Raw genomic sequence first — 20627 nt, 5'->3', positions numbered from 1 at the left:
ATTCAACTGTCAGAAATCGCCTGTTCTAGAGCACCGCAAGACATTGTAAGTGTAAAATAGGTGTTAGTATCTACATATAGCCTGAAAGTAAAGTCAAACTAGATGCATGAACTATACTTGTAGGGATGAATATCAGAACCACATATACACATAGAACTTATACACAACACAAACAAACACAGACCTTGAAGACCTCCAGTGGAAGTGGGTTGTTCAAGGCTTCAGCTGTAGCTTCATCTAAAGCTGTAGTCCATTCAGAGCTGCTCCTCAAATCACACAGATCTGAAAGGCAGTGAGAAAAGAACTCATACATCCATCTGTCCATCTGTAATCCTCCAGCCATTCACCATCATTTCCTCCCCCAAGGTTTTATCAACCCTTTCACATATTTATTGATCCAGTCGTCCATTTATCAAGCCAACCAATTGACCTTATCAATTTGTTACTTAATTAATTTGCATATTTATTCATGAAACCATCTTCTCATTCATGATTTCATCTATACATTAAATTTATGTAATTAAACCATTAAATCAGTTTTCATCAATATATTAACCCTCCATTAAGTTAATCCATTCAGTCATCCCTACATCAAATTAACCATCTGTCCTTTTGCATCCATTCATCCATTAATCCAACTCCATCCATCCATCCATTTGCCCGTCTGTCCGTCCAACCAAGTTTTTATCAATCGTCCATCTATTCATCTGTCCAACCAAGTTCATCAATTGTCCAACCAAACCATCCATCCGTTCGTTCATCCATCCATCTGACCACTAAATTATCAATTCATCCATCCAACCAAGTTAATCATTTGTCCACCCATTCATCCATCCAAGTTTTTATCAACAGTCCATCCATCCATCTGTCCAACCAAGTTTTAATCAATTGTTCATCCATACAACCAAGCTTTTTACTAATCTTTGATCCATCCATCCATCCATCCATCCATCCATCATCCATCCAACCAAGTTTTTAGCAATCGTCCATTCAATTCAATTCAGTTTATTTATAATGCACTTTAAAACAGCACAGTTGACCAAAGTGCTGACAATAGAGAGTAAAAAAGACTATCCATCTAACCAAGTTATCAATCATCCATCTATCCAAGCAAGTTTTTTGTCAAACATCCATCTATCCAACCAATTTTTATCAAACATCCATCCATCCAACCAAATCAACCATTCGTCTATTCATCCTTCCAAGTTTTTATCAAACGTCCATCTATCCATCCATCCATCCATCTATCCATCTATCCAAATACAAAAGCAATCCATCCATCCAACCAAGTTTTTATCAAATATCCATCCATCCATCCATCCATCCAACTAAGTTTTTATCAAACGTCCGTTCATCCATCTATCTAACCAAACCAGCCATTCATCCATACAATCAAACAAATTTTATCAAACGTCCATTCATCCAACCAGGTTTTTATCAATTGTCCATCTATCCATCCATCCATCCATCCAACCAACCAAACTTTTATCAATTGTCCATCCACCAGTCCATCCATTGAAGTTTTTAGCAGTCTTCCTTCCATCAATCTATCCAAGTTTTATCAAAGATTTACCCATCCAACCAAGTTTTTATCAATCGTCCATCCATCATCCATCCATCCATCCATCCATCCATCCATCCATCCATCCATCCAAGCTTTTATCAGTAGCCCATCATCCAACAAAGTTTTTATCAATCATTCATCCATCCACCCAACCAAATATTTATTAATCAATCAATCATCCATCCATCAATCCATCCAAGTTTTATCAAACGTTCACCCATCCAACTAAATTTCTATCAATCGTCCATCCATCCATCCTAGCTTTTATCATAAATCCATCAATCCAACCATGTTTTATCAATCATTCATCCATCCACCCAACCAAATTTTCATCCATCCATCCATCCATCCATCCATCCATTCAAGCTTTAATCAGTAGCCAATTATCCAACCATGTTTTTATCAATTATTCATCCATCCATCCATCCATCCATCCATCAATCCATCCATCCATCCATCCAACCAAGTTTTTATCAATCTTTTATTCATTTAACCAAGGTTCATCCTACTATTCTCATACTATTTAAAGCATTTTATTATTTAATTCATCTGTCCATTTCATTAACTACACACCTGTTTATCTAGCCATTTAATTATTTTTTTATTCATTTATCCATCCATCTTTTAATTGAATTATCATCCAGTATCCATCCATTTACTGTATGTATCCATCAGTTTTTCTTCTGTCCATCCGTCCATAAATGTAGACTTTATTAAAAGTGGCTGAACAAACACTATCATGTTCCACTCCATCCTGTATTCAAATCATCTGTACCAATCATCCACCTTTCAACTTAACCAAATATCCATCTATTATTCAAAGTATTTTTCCATTCATCCATATATCCATCCATCTAACCAACCAGTTATCCAACCATTCCTTAATGGATCGATATCCACCTAAGTATTTTTCCATTCATCAATTCACCTAACCATCCATCAGTTAAACCAACCCATCCATTTATCTATCCACTGAAATATGTTTTCATCCATTTGTCCCTACAATCTAATCAACTATCCTTGGCAATTCCAGAACTTTACCATCAATTCATCTATCAATAGATTTAACCCAACAATCAATCCAGTTTAATCTATTATTATATCATCAAGGTGTTTATTCTGCCCATCAGTCAATTCATTTAGCATTGAATTCAATACTAAAATCAAATCAATTTATCCACGTTGACTACTGTACATTAAGCAAATCTGTTGAAAAAGCAAATAATGAGCGAGCAAGTTTAAACTTGTTTTTGAATGTATTTACAGCCTTTCCTTTAGGGAAATGTCAATACAAATCCATAATACTGGAAGTCAAACAGGCTGCACATAGAAACCTGGCAATTGTGCAATGGAAAAACATTTGCATACAAGAGTGGAAGCCTCAAGAAAAATGCAAAAGCATGAATACGAGCTGTGCTGCTTTAACTAAAAGCTAACAGAAAATCTCATTCAGGGCTTATTTTATTAAAATTATTATACTGAATTTATTTACATATGATTATTTAACTTAATTGTTCAATTCAATTAAAACCCATTACATTTACAAGGACAACGATATTCCAATGTAAGCGTGATTAAGACAATACTCTGATTAAGAATCTAACATGTAAACAGAGATGTTTGATTACTTTTAATCTGGCTAAAGTCATTGAAGTAAACACAAATCAAATTAAAAGGATAGTTCACCCAACAGTTTAGATGTAATCATTATTTTCTCAACCTCAAGTGGCTCCAAACTTTTATGAATTTCCTTATTCTGTTACTATAAAGAAGACAAACTATATATTTGTTTATGATACAGTACATGAAGTTCAGAAGAAAGCAATGTATATCACTGTGTACAGATGTAATGAACTAATTAATTTATGCACAATTACATAAAAAGGAATTAAGAAATTAATATTCAAAAAGCAACTCATGTAAACACCTAAATCATAAAATTGCCAATATTTCAGAATAAGGTAAATATATTGCATTACTGATGTACCCATTGATTATGTTTTAATGTTCGTTTTAATTGCAATTACCTGTAGGCGGTTTCATTGGTAGGTTATTTTCTTTGGCCCAGCCCAGGGGGCGGAGCCTGGTGTCAAGGTAGAACATCCACATGTAGTAGGAGGGGTCATTTAATCCAACATAACTGAGACATAAACGTCCACCGACATTACGCTGAACTTGAGTGGCCCAGTACACGCTGGGCTCAGAGGCATCCCGTAACTCCAAAATACTGCCTTCCATTATCAGATCCACTGTGTTTTTACCCCGTAATGGCTGAAAAGAGAGGAAGAGACAGACCAAAAATCCAATTGTTCATTTAGGTATTAACCATAACTTAAGTATAGATTTTAGCTAAGATTTACCAAGTGAGATTTGGGAACTCTTCTAAAGGGTTTTTAGTTTTAAACAATTAAGGCAAGTTCAAAGAACTGGTTTGGCATATTCTAAACAAAATCATGCAAAGATTACTTTTGTTTTTGTTTCACAAGTTCAAAAACCACTAGACATGGTGAACTTTTTTTCTTTTTGCTTTTTTTTTTTTTTTAAATAAATGCCTTAAGCAAGCTCAAAAATGCAAAAACATAAATATTAAATGTATAAATATATAACATATGTATAAAAATAAATAAAAAATAACCAACCCAGTAAAACACAAAAAAAAAAAAAAACGTTTTTATTATAGTATTGGCATGATATTGGAATTTATAACTTCGATAAGATACCAAGAAAAGTATAGAAATTTGGTACCTTTATCAATATTGTGAGGTTCTTTAAGAACTGTTAAGAGCATCTAAATTATTTTACATTTTCAGTTGAGAAAATAAATCTCTAACAAATTTTAGATATATATGTATATGTATGTTTTTGGCAAAAGCGTTCAAAACTATCATTGGTCAATTAAGTGTATATACTTTGTATATTTTTGTTTCCTCTTTTTAAGCTCAAATGTATGTAAATATTAAATTTATTTTTATATAAAAATATATTTAAAAATATATAAATTACAAACACTGACCCTGAAAAACAAAAAGCTGCTTTTATTCTAGTGTTGTCATGATATTGAAATTTCTAACTTTGATACGATACTGTGAGTTTCTCATTTAAGAACTGTTTATTGTACGCATCAGAAGTTTAGGTGAATATATTTTCAGTTCAGGGACATAACTCAGAATATATATAGTGAGCACGGCAGAGTCACAGTGGGAGGCCAGATTGACTGTCAGACCACCGGGTGTCCTGTTGCTCCTTATGGCCAGTCCACCCCTGTATGTATATATACATACATATACTCTTAATTTGTGTTTTGAAGATGAATGAAAGTTTTAAGGGAAAAACTTGACTGTGAGTAAACGATAGCAACATTTTCTTTTAGGGTTAAACCAAACCCTCAGCAAGTTGGTAGACATACATAAAATCTAATTCTCACCCCTTCCAGCAGATTTGCCGGTGCTGTCCGTGACCCTGTGAGCTCTTTGATAAGAAACTCAGTCCAGTCGCTGTACTTCTCTTTAATGGCTGAAAATATTAAGCAAAACAAATGCAATGAATTTCACACATTATGAACTTAAAGTCCCCAAGAAATCAAAACTAACCATATGAATTTGTTAGCTCATTGCTAGTTTTGTAGTGAACTTTGGTGCTTTTTTTTTTTAGGAATTGTGCATGGCTAAGATTTAACCACGCTGCTCCAACTGTCAGTTTTGACAACAAACAGAAATGGTCAGGAGGATGAGTCTGACAGGTTGTAATAACTCTTGTAATAACCTCTTTCATGATCTTTCTGAATGAAATGCCTATTTTACTAAATCCAATCTGCCCGCAGTAGAAAAAACAAGCCACACCTACTTTTTTCTCATTTAATATTCCATTTCTCTAGGAACTGCTTCACAATACGAAAAAAAAAAAAAAACGTTTGCAGCTTCCGGTTCATGGGGACTTTAATGCTATTCTACAATCTCTCACTGAAACTAATGAATTATGCTGCTGTTGATATACTTTCAGAAATAAAGGTATAAAGAGCTAAGGTACAAGACCAAAAGGTACTTATTGGTACTTTAAAAACATATATTTGTACCTATTTGCATGAGTGTGTGTACATATATGCATTATGTGTTACTAACTTGGGTACCAAATGTTTTTTGTTTCCATGAGAAAATCAGCTCATATCACACAGAATCTTGAAAATATAAAAGTGTAGATTTTTTCCTAGTAGGGTTGGGCTTTGGGGTAGTGGATATAGAGTTTGTGCAGTATAAAAATCCTTACATAAGTCCCCATATACAGTAGATAGCGGAGCAATTATCTGTCTGTGTGTGTGTGGTTTACAGAAATTCCCTAAAACCTACTCATGAATGCACATTCCATTTCCAAATGTTAAAGAACATAGAAAAAGGTTACCCTTTACTTTTTTTATTTGGTATCAATTATAAATTCTATTTTATTTTATAACATATAAACCTCTAAATAATCTAAATCTAATCTAAATATACTAATATAATGTCAAACAAGTTGTCTATAGAAACCTGATTTTATACAAAATCCTAATGTAATCCCAAATGAAAAAATACTATAGTCATTTATAGTAAATACTACAGTGTTTTTGAAACATACTATAAGAAAGTAAAGTACTTGAATTAATCTGTTGTGGTAATTCTACAGTTGCGATGGTAACACAACAACTATAATATTATAAACAAATAACCCAAAATTATAGTATTATACTTACACTTATACTTATACTACAACACGGTAAAAAGTATACAGTATTTATTACAGTTTTCCAGTTCAATATAGTTAATACTACAGAATGCTGTTGCATTCTTTAACAAAGAGCTGTGAATACTATAATACATACAGTATAATACACTTTACTATAGTAATCTATGGTTCAAAAACATTTCATATAAATTACTATCGTATCTTGTCACGAGGGATAAATCAACTAGAGAAGCACATTGATAATTATTAGGATTTTTATCAATTCACTTTGAGTTTCCCTTCTTAATATAGTTTCATGTTTATTTTCCGGTAAAAAAGGACTTATTTACAAGAATGAGCACATCAAAAAGTAATCTATGATCAACAGATTTACAGATATGCCATTTAACGCACTTCCTCTCTCAAACGTCTTCCTACTTCCTTCCCCATGGTGTCAGATGCATAAAATATTCATATATGCATTACAAATGTATATAATGAGAAGTCAATTCCAGCATTTAAGTGTTTAAACATCCTGCTCTCTGCATTAGCGAACATGTAGCCTGCACAGACAGAAGTGCTAGTAGTGCAGAAGAAGAAGAACAGTCAATTAATAATGACGAGTGGTGTATGTGAACATCAGCAGATTGTGCATTGCTTGTTGACTTGTTGACGTCAGGACGGATTCACTCAATAACACATGACAGCACTCACGAGGTTGTGAGCTTCAGAAAACAAACACACTGAGAGAGAGAGAGAGAGTTGTCAAAATTTGCAATGTTTGGTTTGCTAGCACGCATTGTTATTGTTTAGGTGAGCAATTAATCCGTGCAAGTTAATTTACTGAAAAACAATGTTTGTTTTGGTATTCTTTAATCAAATTCTGAACATTTGCTTCCATTTTTAGAGTGGTGGTTCTTCATTGATGATGTCAGTTTGACGGCTTCAGCCACAATATTCTTAACCACATCCCTCTTACCGTTTGTTTGCTATGAGCAAATGATGCACAAAAATAATGATTAATCGAAATCGAATGGCAATTTGAAATGTTGAGATTAGCTAATCACAAGAGGCTGAGATATAAAAGATATATATATGTATTATTTAATATCCTCCGCCCAGACCAAATGCATGACTGCCATCTGTTTGTGACAGTCTTACTAGCCAATTGAGTAAACACACTTTCGTTCTGCCCAATTAGAATTGCGCAACCCAAATATGCAGAATGCCCACAATAAAACGAACAAACAGGAAATCGTGGACGGTGTGACGAGTGCGAGATGATGACATTTGCTTCTACTGAAGCATTAACAGACTAATTAATATTAAAAAAAATAGGACATCGTTAATATGGGAATATTTTGGTTTCAAAGTCACAGACACCGAACAAAAACAGGTCATTTTTATTTGTGTTTACTGTTTGCTCTAGAGAAAAAATAGTGTTTCATTTCTGAATGTTTAAAAACAAACTTTAATAAATGTTTAAGTAAGTTAGTGTATTTTTAGTTCCTTTTTTTAAATAACACTCCCTCCATTTTAGCAATAAGAAGCGACCGACTTTACAGATTATTGAGCTGCAGCTTGACTACAAATTTAAATCGCAAATCAAATCATAATTGCAATATATTTAAAAAAAATCCAATTACATATTTTCCCCAAATCGCACACCCCTAGCCCTGCCTTCAACTCAATAATTTGTTTCAGTTGGAAGTACGTCAACAAGCTGAAATGAAAGTTATAGCAACTTCCAGTTCATGCAGACTTTAAATAGAACTTTAACTGCAATTTTTTGTCAATCAATTACATAACTGAACGGAAATTACAGAGGACACCCTGTGTAAATAAAATCCAGGTATAATAACAAATAAATCCATTTTCTAAGCGAACAAATGTAAGATATTACCTTGAGGAATTAATTTGATTATTTTTTTTCTTTTTTAATATATGTAACATATACAAAAGTCTTATTAATATTTTCTGCACAATAATTTAATATTTATTTCAGCAAGTAAACACCTTTCCATGTGTTTTTGCCTTTAATGAAATATTCATGTGAATGTTGACTTTCACCGTCTTGTTCAGGTAAACTCGTGAGATAAACTAGTTATATCTTTGAACTGTAAATAACAGTGAATATAAAATGCTTCCTTTCTTCCTTATTTAGCTGCAATAACTTCTGGGACTTCGAGCAAGAGCTATGCTCAAGTTTTCAATCTATTCATCCTCGATATCAAGAACACATTAGAATTGAACTTCAGTTGTTGATGATGATGTTACACGAGAACAGAAGGATGCAAAATCGCTTAAACACACGTATTGAGAGACTTCACATAAGATTATATCAGTATTTTATTTTGCATAGACACTTATTCAATGCCCAATTATACAGTGCGTGTAGAAAGTATTTAAGTAAGCCTTAAATTGTTCATTCTTTATTGTAGCCATTTGCTAAAATCATTTGTTTATTTTTTCCTCATTAATATACAGCTCCCCATGTTGACAGAAAAACACAGAATTGTTGACATTTTTGCAGATTAATGAGGGAAAAATAACTTAAATGATTTTAGCAAATGGCTGCAATATAAAGGGTCTGAATACTTCCTTACCCACTGTAATTTAATCTCAGCGTCTTTAACCAGTATTTAACCTTGATTTTTTTATCCATCCCCTAACTGACACTTCATCATTTGACCTCGTACCATTTATTTTACCATTACATGTCAAATTTGACATTTTTGCTTGCATCACATGAGTAAGCTTCCTATTTTTGTTATACTCTGGCACCTGTTTTGTTATATCTGGAAAAATTAAGAGAGATATAGTTAAATTGTTGTAAGTTAATACTGTTTATTATTATGTGCTAATGAACCTAAAATGGTTAAATATTCTGTTAATATTTTTAATCACTACTACTCGTTTGCAGTGATGGGAATAATGGTGTGATAAATAAACAGCATTACTACTACTACTATTACTTTTTTTCAGTGAAGAGTAATCAAATAAATTACTGTTTTGTACCCGGTGTTGTAACGGGGCATTGTATAATTGATATATTATTTGCAGTTGAGGTCACTGAAATGCTTTTCATCTGTTTCCCTGCTCTGGTGTGTCTGAGTGGGGCATATAACTGATGATAATTGGTGTGTTTGTGTGTAGGGGTGGGACAACCACATAACTGATAATGATTCCCTAAATATGCAGGTGACGCTTTCAAATGGGGTAGACAAGAGCCAATGTATTTAAACATCTTTAGTTGCTTTGTATTGTTCTGACATGGAAATGATCAATATTATTTGTATTCTCTTGAATACAAAGTTTTGTAGAAACATAAATTTTTAAATATATAAAAATTTGTCAAATAGATGTAATAATAGTATTATATTGTTATTCTAAATGCTATTTTGCATTGACTTTATAACTTAGATATAATCTCCCAATCGAGTAAAAAAACAGCCATAATTATACAAATAACAAAGTTTTTGCCAACATTATTATTTATTTGTTTGTTTGCAATTTTAAGTTTATAGTCCATTTTGGACTATACAGCCTGGCTATAATTTCCAATTCTGAGTTGAATTCTGACATTTACTGTATTTCTTGCAATTGAGTAAATGAATCTTGATAAGACAAAATAATAAATGGAAATAAAGAAAAAATAAATCTTGCTAACTTTTAAAATTATAACATTATAACATTATAAATTCAAAACTTAAAATTGAAAGATAAATTTAAGCATAGTAGATAGCTAAATGTTTTAATACTATCAACTTACTATCAAGATGTTTCTCAAACAGTCGTTTTGTTTATCATATATCCAAACATTTTGACTATAGCCTTATATTTGTATAAATAAGCACTGTTCACCTTTATAATGGGTTTAAACACAGTCATGTAACAACAGTGTGTGAATCTAACCAGCTTTTAATTATACAATTTTATACATTTTATTTTTTAGAATCACACTAACTAAAAACACTACATGTCATCAGAGGGGGAAAGCCTCATTCTTACCTGACTATCCCTCATCACCATAGGACATCAGTTTTATTTTTGAATCTGCCACTATGCTGACACACTTTTGAAAAGAGGGCTGGGAGCAAACCTCATTTGAATTTAAAGTTACAGTCACCAAACTGGTATGATTGGGATCAAAGCCTAAAAGTGTCAGTTTCAAAGAGGTATAAAACCTTATTTGTGTAGTATTTCCAGTTAGATAGAACTCTCTGTTTGCTTCATGTACAATCTTAAATAGTGGTTTTGTAATTATTTCTAGAGGTTTATTTTAAAAATATGTAGTAAATTTAGTGTACTTGAATTCCATGGTGGCCCATTTTCTTGTGTTGCTTTAGGCTGTGCAGACTTGTTCAGATCAAATAAATGAAATCGTAATTTAGCAGAACTCAAAGAGACAGATGAGCCGCTTTGCGTTTCCTCTTTTCTGCACTGGGGAGTCTCTATTCAAATATCCATTATGCAAAAAGAAGATTTGCATTTCTTCCAACAACTCTTGTATAAACAGTAGGGCCAGATTTAAAGAGCTTCTCTCTCGCTCGTGTAATCAGAGCAATTATTCAAGAGAGGAAGGAGAACAAAACGCTGCGTGTGTTAAAAAAAAGAGCAGTAGAAACAACCTGTCTCAAGTCTCTGAAGAAGATAAAACACACACACACACACACGATTCTTGCTCGCCTGCCAACACTAGTACATCCAAGAGACTATTTTTAACAGCAAAAAGGTCACTTCTTCAGCAAATTAACGCAAGGATAGTTGACTGTTTTGTATTTTTAGGTACAGTAATTTTTTTCTTTTGATTTTTGTTGTTCTTGAGAAGTACTGGTATTTTGGCATCAAATTTAGTTTTTACGTTTTTATAGTTTTATTATTTTAATCACTGATGTATAGTAATATATTATGTATTGTTATGCATATTAAACAAAATATTATATATAAAATATACATTATTTTTAAAAAGAAAAAAAAAATACTTATACATTGGATGTTCTTTTATAAATTGACCACTTCATAATATATATACATATATGAAGTCAGAATTATTAGCCCGCCTTTGAATTTTTTTCTTTTTGATGTTTAACAGAGCAAGGAAATTTTCACAGAATGTCTGATAATATTTTTTTCTTCTGGAAAAAGTCTTATTTGTTTTATTTCAGCTAGAATAAAAGCAGTTTTTAATTTTTTTAAAAGCCATTTTAAGGTCAAAATGATTAGTCCATTTAAGCATTAAATAAGTTGCATTAAATATTGAGCACAACAACTTGCCTAATTACCCCAACCTGCCTAGTTAACCTAGTTAAGCCTTTAAATGTCACTTCAAGCTGTATAGAAGTGTATATAATCAGATGATTATATATCAATTACTTTAATATTTATGTATAGTAAGACGCATTTTTACATTTTAGATTATATATTGTTAATTTAATTTAATTGCAATATCATTTTAAATGCTAAAGTTGATTTAGATTATATATCAGATTATTGAACAGAAATTATTTTATTAATGATGTAAAATAGGATATTATGTATATTAGTTAAATACAATATTTGAAATATACATTATTTTAAAAAGCTATAAGTCAAAAAACCTTATCAAATTCAAGACTATTTATAAACAATTTTTGTAATTATATATCAGATTAAAATAGATATACATTATTTTGGTATTGATTTTTAGTAAGAAATTATATATTGCTATGTATTTTTTATTTTCTATTTTTTATAATGCATAAATTCTAAGCTTTTTATATTAATATAAAAGTTCAAAATTTATTTAAATTATTATATATCAGATTATTATACATTAATGATTGTGGTAATGTATGAGATATTAATAAGTAATAAGTACATCAATTTAAATAATATATATATATATATATATAATATATTTTATATATAATATATAATTTTTTTATAATATATTTTTTATAATAATATATAAAATTATGTTTGCATTTTTTTATAAAATGTATAGTTATGAATATTAATTTAAATACAGGTAAACAAATTTTTTGCTTTCTATAAATCTATAAACTCTCATTTGATTTAGACTTTCTAATATGCAGCTGATTTTTTCTCTCAACCTTTAAATAATCCAGTAAACAGAAAATAAATTATGCAGTTTGAATATCTACTCGTTAAACCACAATCATTCTCTTTGACATTGTTATGTCACATGTCATTTGACAATCAAATCTGACCACAAAACTATAAACATCTTCTAACCACACTATCAAGTCCAAATACATCCCATAGAACAAACACAAAGCTAACAATGAGACACACATTTAAGTGAATTGACACCGGAGTAGAGGGTGAAAAAAAAACAGATTCTGAATTAAGCTGCATCTATCAAAGAATCCAAGATGTCTCATTTGTCAATAAATTAAATGTGACCCATGATTTCAGGACATAACATAGTAGAACCAGATGATATGACCTGAAATCAATACCTTGATTTTGATTATCGAACAATTATTTTGGTTTTAATGTATTTATTTACTTATTTTTCTCTCTCATGTATGTTTTATATGTACTGTACTCAACTATTAAAAGTGTTTTTTTATGAAAAAAGTATGTTTCTATTCTTTATGATATTAAAATAAAGGAAACAAACTGATATTTGATGAATACTTCAAACTGAACATAAAGCACAGATTGCTTAAAATTAAAGTTGTAAAAAAGGTGAGATTAAAAATAATAAAGAGATGAATTGAATATTTCATTGTCAAATGTGGGAAATAGCTAACATTTTTTGCAAACAAAGCTAAAGTTTTAACAAAACACCAGTGAACTAAATATGTCCTACATTAAAAAAAGAAGATTTTTCAGCTTGTTCAAACTACTTATTAAAAATAAGCTGGAACAACACAATTCTTGAGATTTTTGTTGGGGAGTAGTTTTATGAGTAGTGGGGAGTAGTGGGGAGTAGTTTTATGTTTAATCCACTTAAATTTGTTCAGTTAACTTAATCGATTTGTGTTGAGACAACTTTTATGAATTGTGTAAAAAACCTGCATTTTTTGCGACTGACCAATCAGAATCAAGTTTTCTAAAGAGCCTTGTAATAAATTTGGATAAACATTCATGCACACAACACCCAAATCTTAATATAATTTGCCATTTAACTCTCTGAGATACGGATAGTGCAAATAATATTATTGAGACTATTGTGTAGCCCTAATCACCATACAGGAAAAAAAAATTCTATAAATTATTAGACTTTTTTTTTTTTTAGATATTATTGATTACTTCGTCGCATAAGCAAGTTTTTTATCATCTTATAGCCAACAGACATCTGCATAATTTGTCATTTAAGGCCGATGTTTGCATTTCAAGCCATTATTGGCCGATTAATTGAACACTCTGATAATACTTTGTTTGTGTCTCAGCATGTAAGCTCTGCAGCACGAGTATGTCTGCTAATCTCTTAAGTAGTGCCCGAATGGGACCGTGGTGTGCCCGCGTTCATGCCAACAACCCCCCGCGTCTCAAACTGTCTTGACTGAACATAATCACTTCACATTTTTATACCATTAACCTTCAGCCACTTTATTACGTTTGCGCTTCAGTGTGCGTTTAGCTGCTTCTTTCATCTTTTAATAGCCTTCATAAATGAATAATTCATAGACTTCATAAAGATCACAGGTATTATGCACATCCTGCATTTCCAAATCTAAATTTGAGTTAATGTCTCTTGGTATACGCTGACAAAGATTTTTAAAGGGGCTATATGATTATAGGGCCATTATTTTAAGTATAGTGGAACAGGTTAACAGATTAAATAATGTATTAATATAATTTTTTCAATCATGAGGCCTACAGTATGTGCACTGTAATAGATTACCAGTATAATATTACAAAAAATGTGTATATAAATGTTTCTTTATTTAACCAGGTAAAATACCTATTGAGGTTGAGATCTCATTTACAAGGGTGACCTGGCCAAAAGGGTCTACAGCACATGGCTTATGATAATAAATAAATGAATAAATAAATAAATAAATAAATAAATAAATAAATAAATAAATAATAATGTAAAAATTCAGTTATTTTATTCAGCCATTAAGCCATACCACTTTACAATATGTTAAAAACGTATATATTTAGTTTTTATATATAAATATATAATATATATATTATATATTTGTATATATAAGTAATTAACAGTCCTTAAATATTAAGTAATTAACAGTCCTTATATATTAAGGACAGTTGTTGTTTGTTATAAAAAATAGAGTGAAATTATTTAATTGGGATGTGCTCAGACATTTTCAGTTCAGACTGAAGAGTGTTCAAGGATGAGGGGATGGCATGACTAAAAGCTCGCTTCCCTATTTCAGTTCCAACCAGAACAGACAAATGATACATTTCACTTGAATGTAGGACATAGTGGCTTTTTGACCTATAAAGAAGTGAACAAAGGTGTCTACTGGACCTTGTAGACCAGTATATATATATATATATATCCTTTAGAGCAAATCATTTACAAGCACAAACACACAATATTACACTCCAAGAGTAATAAATACTGTAAGAAAAAAAAAAATCGTGAAATTCGATTATTCTGTATTTTGTGATTCTTGTTTTAATTTTTTTATTATTATTTAGGCTTTTGAATTGCATTAAAACATTTATTCCAACAACTTTTAACCTTAAAAAGTTGGAAAAGGTGACTTTTAAGAACATTTATATATATATATATATATATATATATATATATATATATATATATATATATATATATATATATATATATATATATATATACACGTCACTTTATTTTAGTTGTACTGTATTTACTGATTATACTACTGAACACACACACAAAAAAAATGTACAATACCTTTGACTTCCATATTATTTTTTTCCTACTTGGATCTCTGGTTACAAGTTTCAAAATATCTTCTTTTATGTTTAACAGAACATAAAATGTTAAACTAGTTCGAAACAAGCTAAGGGTGATTAAATGGTGAGTTTAGATTTTTTCTGGTGAACGATCCGTTAATGCTACAAAAACATAATATTGTTTTCATATATTTTAAAAGTTTGTTAGTTTAAGTGCATTAGAATAGGTAGATACTTTCATATACATTATTTCAGCCCCTCTTTTCTCAGTCTATCTTAAAAGTTTTCTTGAATGCCTGAGAGAAGTCCAAAATGCTCTGATTGGTCAGCTGACATAGTGCATTGTGATTTGAATAATCAGATATTCACATACACATGTATATGAATATGCAAGCAGATGATTATAAGGTTTCCCAAGATTTTTAGTTTTATCTTCAAAAAATAGTGAAAAATAACAAATTCCTTGCCATTTTTCTTTGTGTGTGTTATGGTAATATCGTGGTAATATCTTAAATTGTGTCATTGACATTTGCTTAAGCAATATCTGGACTTTGAACACTGCTTTATATAAGTTTGGAGTCCTTTAGAGCAAATCATTTACAAGCACAAACACACAATATTACACTCCAAGAGAAATAAATACTGTAAAAAAAAAAAATAAAAATCCTGTAATTACAGTATTCTGTATTTTTAGATTTTTGTTTTAATTTTTTTTAATTATTATTTAGGCTGAATTGCATTGAGACCTTTCTTCCAACAACTTTTAACCTTAAACATTTGGAAAAAGTGACTTTTAAGAACATTTTTAATAGTTTAAACTGATATATTGTCTAGGCTGGTGTTGTATATTATGCTACAAAATTTAATAAACTGCCAGTACTTATTTTGTTGTTGTTATTTTACAGATTTATTTCTCTATATATTATTTCTCATATATTACATTATTTTAAAGTACAAAAATGTCAATAAAAGTCACTTTGTTAAACTGTAGAGTCAAATTTTTAAAATTAAAAGTCAACAGAGCAGAAATCAACATCTCATAATGCAATTTACAACTGTAAATAAACAGTGTATTATTACAAATCGTATAGCCTCTGTGTTCATACAGGGAACTTCATAATCTACATGTAACTTCATAATCTTTCATCTTTCATCAAAAACCATTTACTCATAAACGGCTCTCCTTATTGAATCAGGAATCCCTCTTATTTTCCGAGTTTTTCCTCTGTCTTTGCTTTTGACTGTGGTACAGTTGAAAATATTTATACTGTCTTGAATGATGACCAAATGGACGCATGCCCAATTGCCCATATGGCTAATCTGGCCCGCTACTTTAAGCCAATGTCAATGTTTAGTTCTTGAACTAGCCTTTAGTTCATGCCAGCCATCGGGTTCTTATTGAGAAGCAGATCTATTTATTTAAAAATAAAGTGTTGCTCTTTTGTTCTAATTATACACTTGTATTTTTCTAAAATAATTGGTTTCACCATAATATTTTAGGAGAACTACTATTTTCACTGCAAATGAATGCTTTTCTTATTTATATTTTTTTCTAGATTCTATTTCAAATATATGAAAATGTTTATATCAAGAAGCATTTTCTAGACAAGCAAAAATTGTCTTGTTTTTAAAAATAATAATTGACAAAATAAGTATTTTCTTAAAGGTCCAAGGAAATGCTTTGATATGTGCCTTTTTTTATTCGATGTTTGACGTAATCTTAATCAAAACATGAGAAGAGGGTGGGACATAGTGTAGCTCCTCCCCTTTTAAAACAGCCAATAGCTTTTTGTTTCATCACAGCTCTGCCAGTGAGAGGGGTTAAGCTCAAGTGCATCAAATAAAAAGCAAATGAGAAGCGTCTAGAAGGTGGAGGAGCATATCAGATACTAGAGAGCATTTGTTTGGTTATGATTTAATGAGAAACTGTAGTATGGGTTGACGTGAATGAAATCGTTGATCCATTTAGGTAGAAGCGACAAACAGCAATGTCAAACAGCAATGTGTTTGATTAATCTTGATGCAAAATGAGGCTCAAACTAAGTCCTACACGGCGGTATGAGTTTGATCACGGAGTTTACATGTCTGTACAGCACTTCAATAATGCAACCGAAATAGGAATATTTCACATCTTAATTTGATTTGTGTTTACAATTATAAAGTGCTATTTAATGGCATGGTTCATTTTTGTGGCTGCAGTTGTAGCAGCCTTTGCTTTTGGACGCAGCAACATTTGAATTCCGGTCAAAAAAGCATTTTCTTCACACCCGCCCAAGCAAACGAGTGACACGCAACACCAAGGCAGGTGTGTGTAAAGCACTTGATTTGCGGTTCAAATTCAATCCTACCTCAAATCTTCAGTGCTAATTTCACCCTCATTCTCCATCACAACTCACAAGACAACTTTTAACTTTGACAAGAAATATTGTCATAATTATCATATGTGCTGGTCACAATTTTTTCCCTGGAGGGAAACAGGCTTCCATAACAGGAAACATTTAATCATTTATTTAGAGTGTGCTGATCACTTTACATATAAGAACAGTAAAAGTTGTTCTGTTAGCATCGTCTTGTCTGAAACATTCAGCTCTTTAGCATTCTTAAAGACTTTTTATGAGTTGAAAACAGTGTATGAATTAGCCTAAATTGCCGAAATCAATTGACACTTCCACATCATTGTGTAAAATGAAGTGAGAAGTGAGTGAGCATTTACTTAATAAAACAGCGATTTGCACAAATGCCTGACATCTACATTCTCAGTATCATGCAGCGTCTCCTTGAGAATCAATGGCAGCCTGCGGCCCTTTGTAACAGTTGCGTTTGAATCGCTTGATGTTTCTCAAGCTCTGCATCATAAAGTCACCGTGGGGAAGAAATCAAATGTGCAGAGCATGCTGGGTAATATACCAACTTGCAGGACCAGCATGCCTTTTGTCCAAAACAGTAGGACTCATATAAAACACAAAAGACCAATAGAAAAGAACCAACAGTATGTGAACTTCTGAAGAGAATACTAAGTGTCATATATACATGTATTATTGTGGAATATAGGAGTTACAGTTTTCATGATTCTGTTTATTAAAAAACACATATTATGTCATATAATTTAAACATTTTAATGTCTTACTTGGGTTATTCGACTTTTATCTAACAATTAAGATTTTAAAGTTATAGCTTGTCCCTTTTTTAAGACCTTTTACATAATTATGACTTAGTATATATATACTAATATCCGTATAATTATATAAACCAAACCTAACCTTATTTTTAACACTGCACTTATTTCTATGCAGTTTTGCAGTTTCACGTGACTGAAACTAAAAAACCCAAGGTGAAAATTTTCCAAAAGTTTGTGTATACTGTGGTTGTTTGGACACCACAACTGGAATTTTCACCTCGTGACATCAGCATGCGCACTGTTTTCACCTCTGATTGGTCAACACGGCAACACACACCAAACGCTAAAAACATTTATATTGACTTGTATGCAATTTACTTGTGAAATACACTTAATTCCTTATTTAGTATGAACTCAGCACACATCATTATTGCCTTCTTTTTGGTTTGGCGTGTCCTTGCCATGAATTCCAGTGCATTTTTGCATTTTCATGTGGACAGAATTTTTTTTATTTTTTTTTTTTATTTTATTTTTTTTATGAAAGCAGGGAAAACTTTTTTATTTATTTATTTTTTATATAAAATACCTATGTGGACATGGCCTTAATATAGCCTAATGTAAGTGTTTAATTTAATTGGATTCAACCTTAAAATGTAAGGTAGCAATATATGTTATGGGAACTATAAGCACCCACGGTTTGATTAGCAATAATTTTAATTTTAACCATAATCATAATTTTTGAATCAGTGTTATCTTTGTTTTGTTAAAACAAATCATTTCAAGTTTAGTGCACCTAAGATTTCAATACAGTTTAATTAAACAATATTTAGCTGACTGAACTAAATGTTTTCAATGGGATACAATTAAAATGTCATGTACAATGAACTTGAAATGTTTTGTTGTAATAAAATGCAAGCTGCTTTTAGTGTGTGACGCCAATTCAAAGAGCCAACCAAAATCCACCACTGCGTTTCCTTAACAGACTTTTTTTTTGTACATTCAATTGAAACAATTCAGTAGAAAGAAAAAATATCATGCAAATCAAACAACAAACTAAGAATACCTCTGGGCAAAAACGAATGTCTTGAGGTAAGTATTTTGAATTATAACAGCTTCAAGAATAACAGTATGTAAATTTGTCGAATTACTAAAAGTAAAACTAAAAGATGAATTAAAGCTAATACATTTTAATAAATGTTTAATAAATATATATATATATATATATATATATATATATATATATATATATATATAAAACACAAAACAGTGAAAAAATACATTTTTTTATCAGTTTTAATAAAAAAACATTTTAATTAATTAAAATGAAATCTAAATGTAAGTAAATGACAATTTCAATTAAGTTTTTATTACATTAGAAATATAGTTAATCAATTTAGGGTACATAATTCATATTGTGAGGTATATTTACAGTATTAGAGATGCGCGGATCAGTTGAAATGACACCCGAATCCGCGGCTTAATACTGATCATCCACCCGCCACCCACCCGCACGTATAGTATAATAATTAATCATTCTTTGTTTTAGGCATGATGATAGGTCACTGTGGATATATATTAGAGATGTATATTAATATTAATGTATATAGATTAGTGATATTAGTGATGTCTCCCCTTTTTTTCTTTTTTAAATATTTATTACTGTATGTTTTATAGTATGTCTGATAATATTTTTTCTTCTGGAGAAAGTCTTTGTTTTATTTTGGATAGAATAAAAGTAGTTTTTTAAAAAAAAAAAAACATTTTTAGGTCAAAATTATTAGCTCCGTAGGCTATTTTTTTTTTTCGTTGTCTACAGAACAAACCATCATTATACAACAACTTCCCTAATTACCCTATCCTGCCTAGTTAACCTAATTAACCTAGTCAGGCCTTTAAATGTCTTTTTAAGCTGTATAGAAGTGTCTTGAAAAATATCTGTCATCATGGCAAATAGAAAACAAATCAGTTAGATTAATTATTAAATCAGTTATAAATAAATTAGTTATTAGAAACGAGTTATTAAAACTATTATGTTTAGAAATCTGTTGAAAAAATCTTCTCTTTGTTAAACAGAAATTAGGAAAAAAATAAACAAGGGGGCTAATAATTCTGACTTCAACTATATATGGAATTAAAAATGTATAATTTGATGAGCCAGTTGTTTGGTAAGAGGCCATAACTATAAATAGTTAAATGCTAAATAATAAAAAAGAAGTACAGGCAGCGTAGGATGTTGATGAACTGTTTGAGTGAACGTGCCAGCCAACAAATGCATGATTTTTAAAGATAAAACTAATTTATAGAAGGTGATAAATGTGATAACCATGCTAATAACCCTGTAAACATGTGCGTGTGCCTCGTGAAGCATGTTAGACTAAGTAGCTTTACATA

General features: G+C 30.8%; 2 protein-coding genes across 10 annotated transcripts in view; one reads left to right on the top strand and one right to left on the bottom strand.

The window, feature by feature from the left end:
• The window catches only part of tmem110l (transmembrane protein 110, like), a 220690-nt gene that overhangs the window by 135857 nt on the left and 64206 nt on the right, over nt 1-20627 (top strand). The gene's annotated exons all lie outside the window — the stretch shown is intronic.
• Nucleotides 1-20627, bottom strand: part of sfmbt2 (Scm like with four mbt domains 2) — a 77326-nt gene that overhangs the window by 26477 nt on the left and 30222 nt on the right. For all 4 annotated transcript variants that reach the window (XM_073947208.1, XM_073947209.1, XM_005164834.5 and 1 more), the window contains 3 exons: nt 4989-5077; nt 3592-3835; nt 185-282 (listed from right to left, as the gene is read on the bottom strand). In XM_073947208.1, coding sequence (XP_073803309.1) covers nt 185-282; nt 3592-3835; nt 4989-5077 — 431 coding nt within the window. The remainder of the gene's footprint in view (nt 1-184; nt 283-3591; nt 3836-4988; nt 5078-20627) is intronic.

The sequence above is a fragment of the Danio rerio genome, chromosome 4, assembly GCF_049306965.1.
Source record: "Danio rerio strain Tuebingen ecotype United States chromosome 4, GRCz12tu, whole genome shotgun sequence".
In the NCBI taxonomy this organism is placed as follows: domain Eukaryota; kingdom Metazoa; phylum Chordata; class Actinopteri; order Cypriniformes; family Danionidae; genus Danio; species Danio rerio.
The sequence above is the reverse complement of the archived record's forward strand: the minus strand, read 5'-3'. Positions and strand labels throughout refer to the sequence as shown.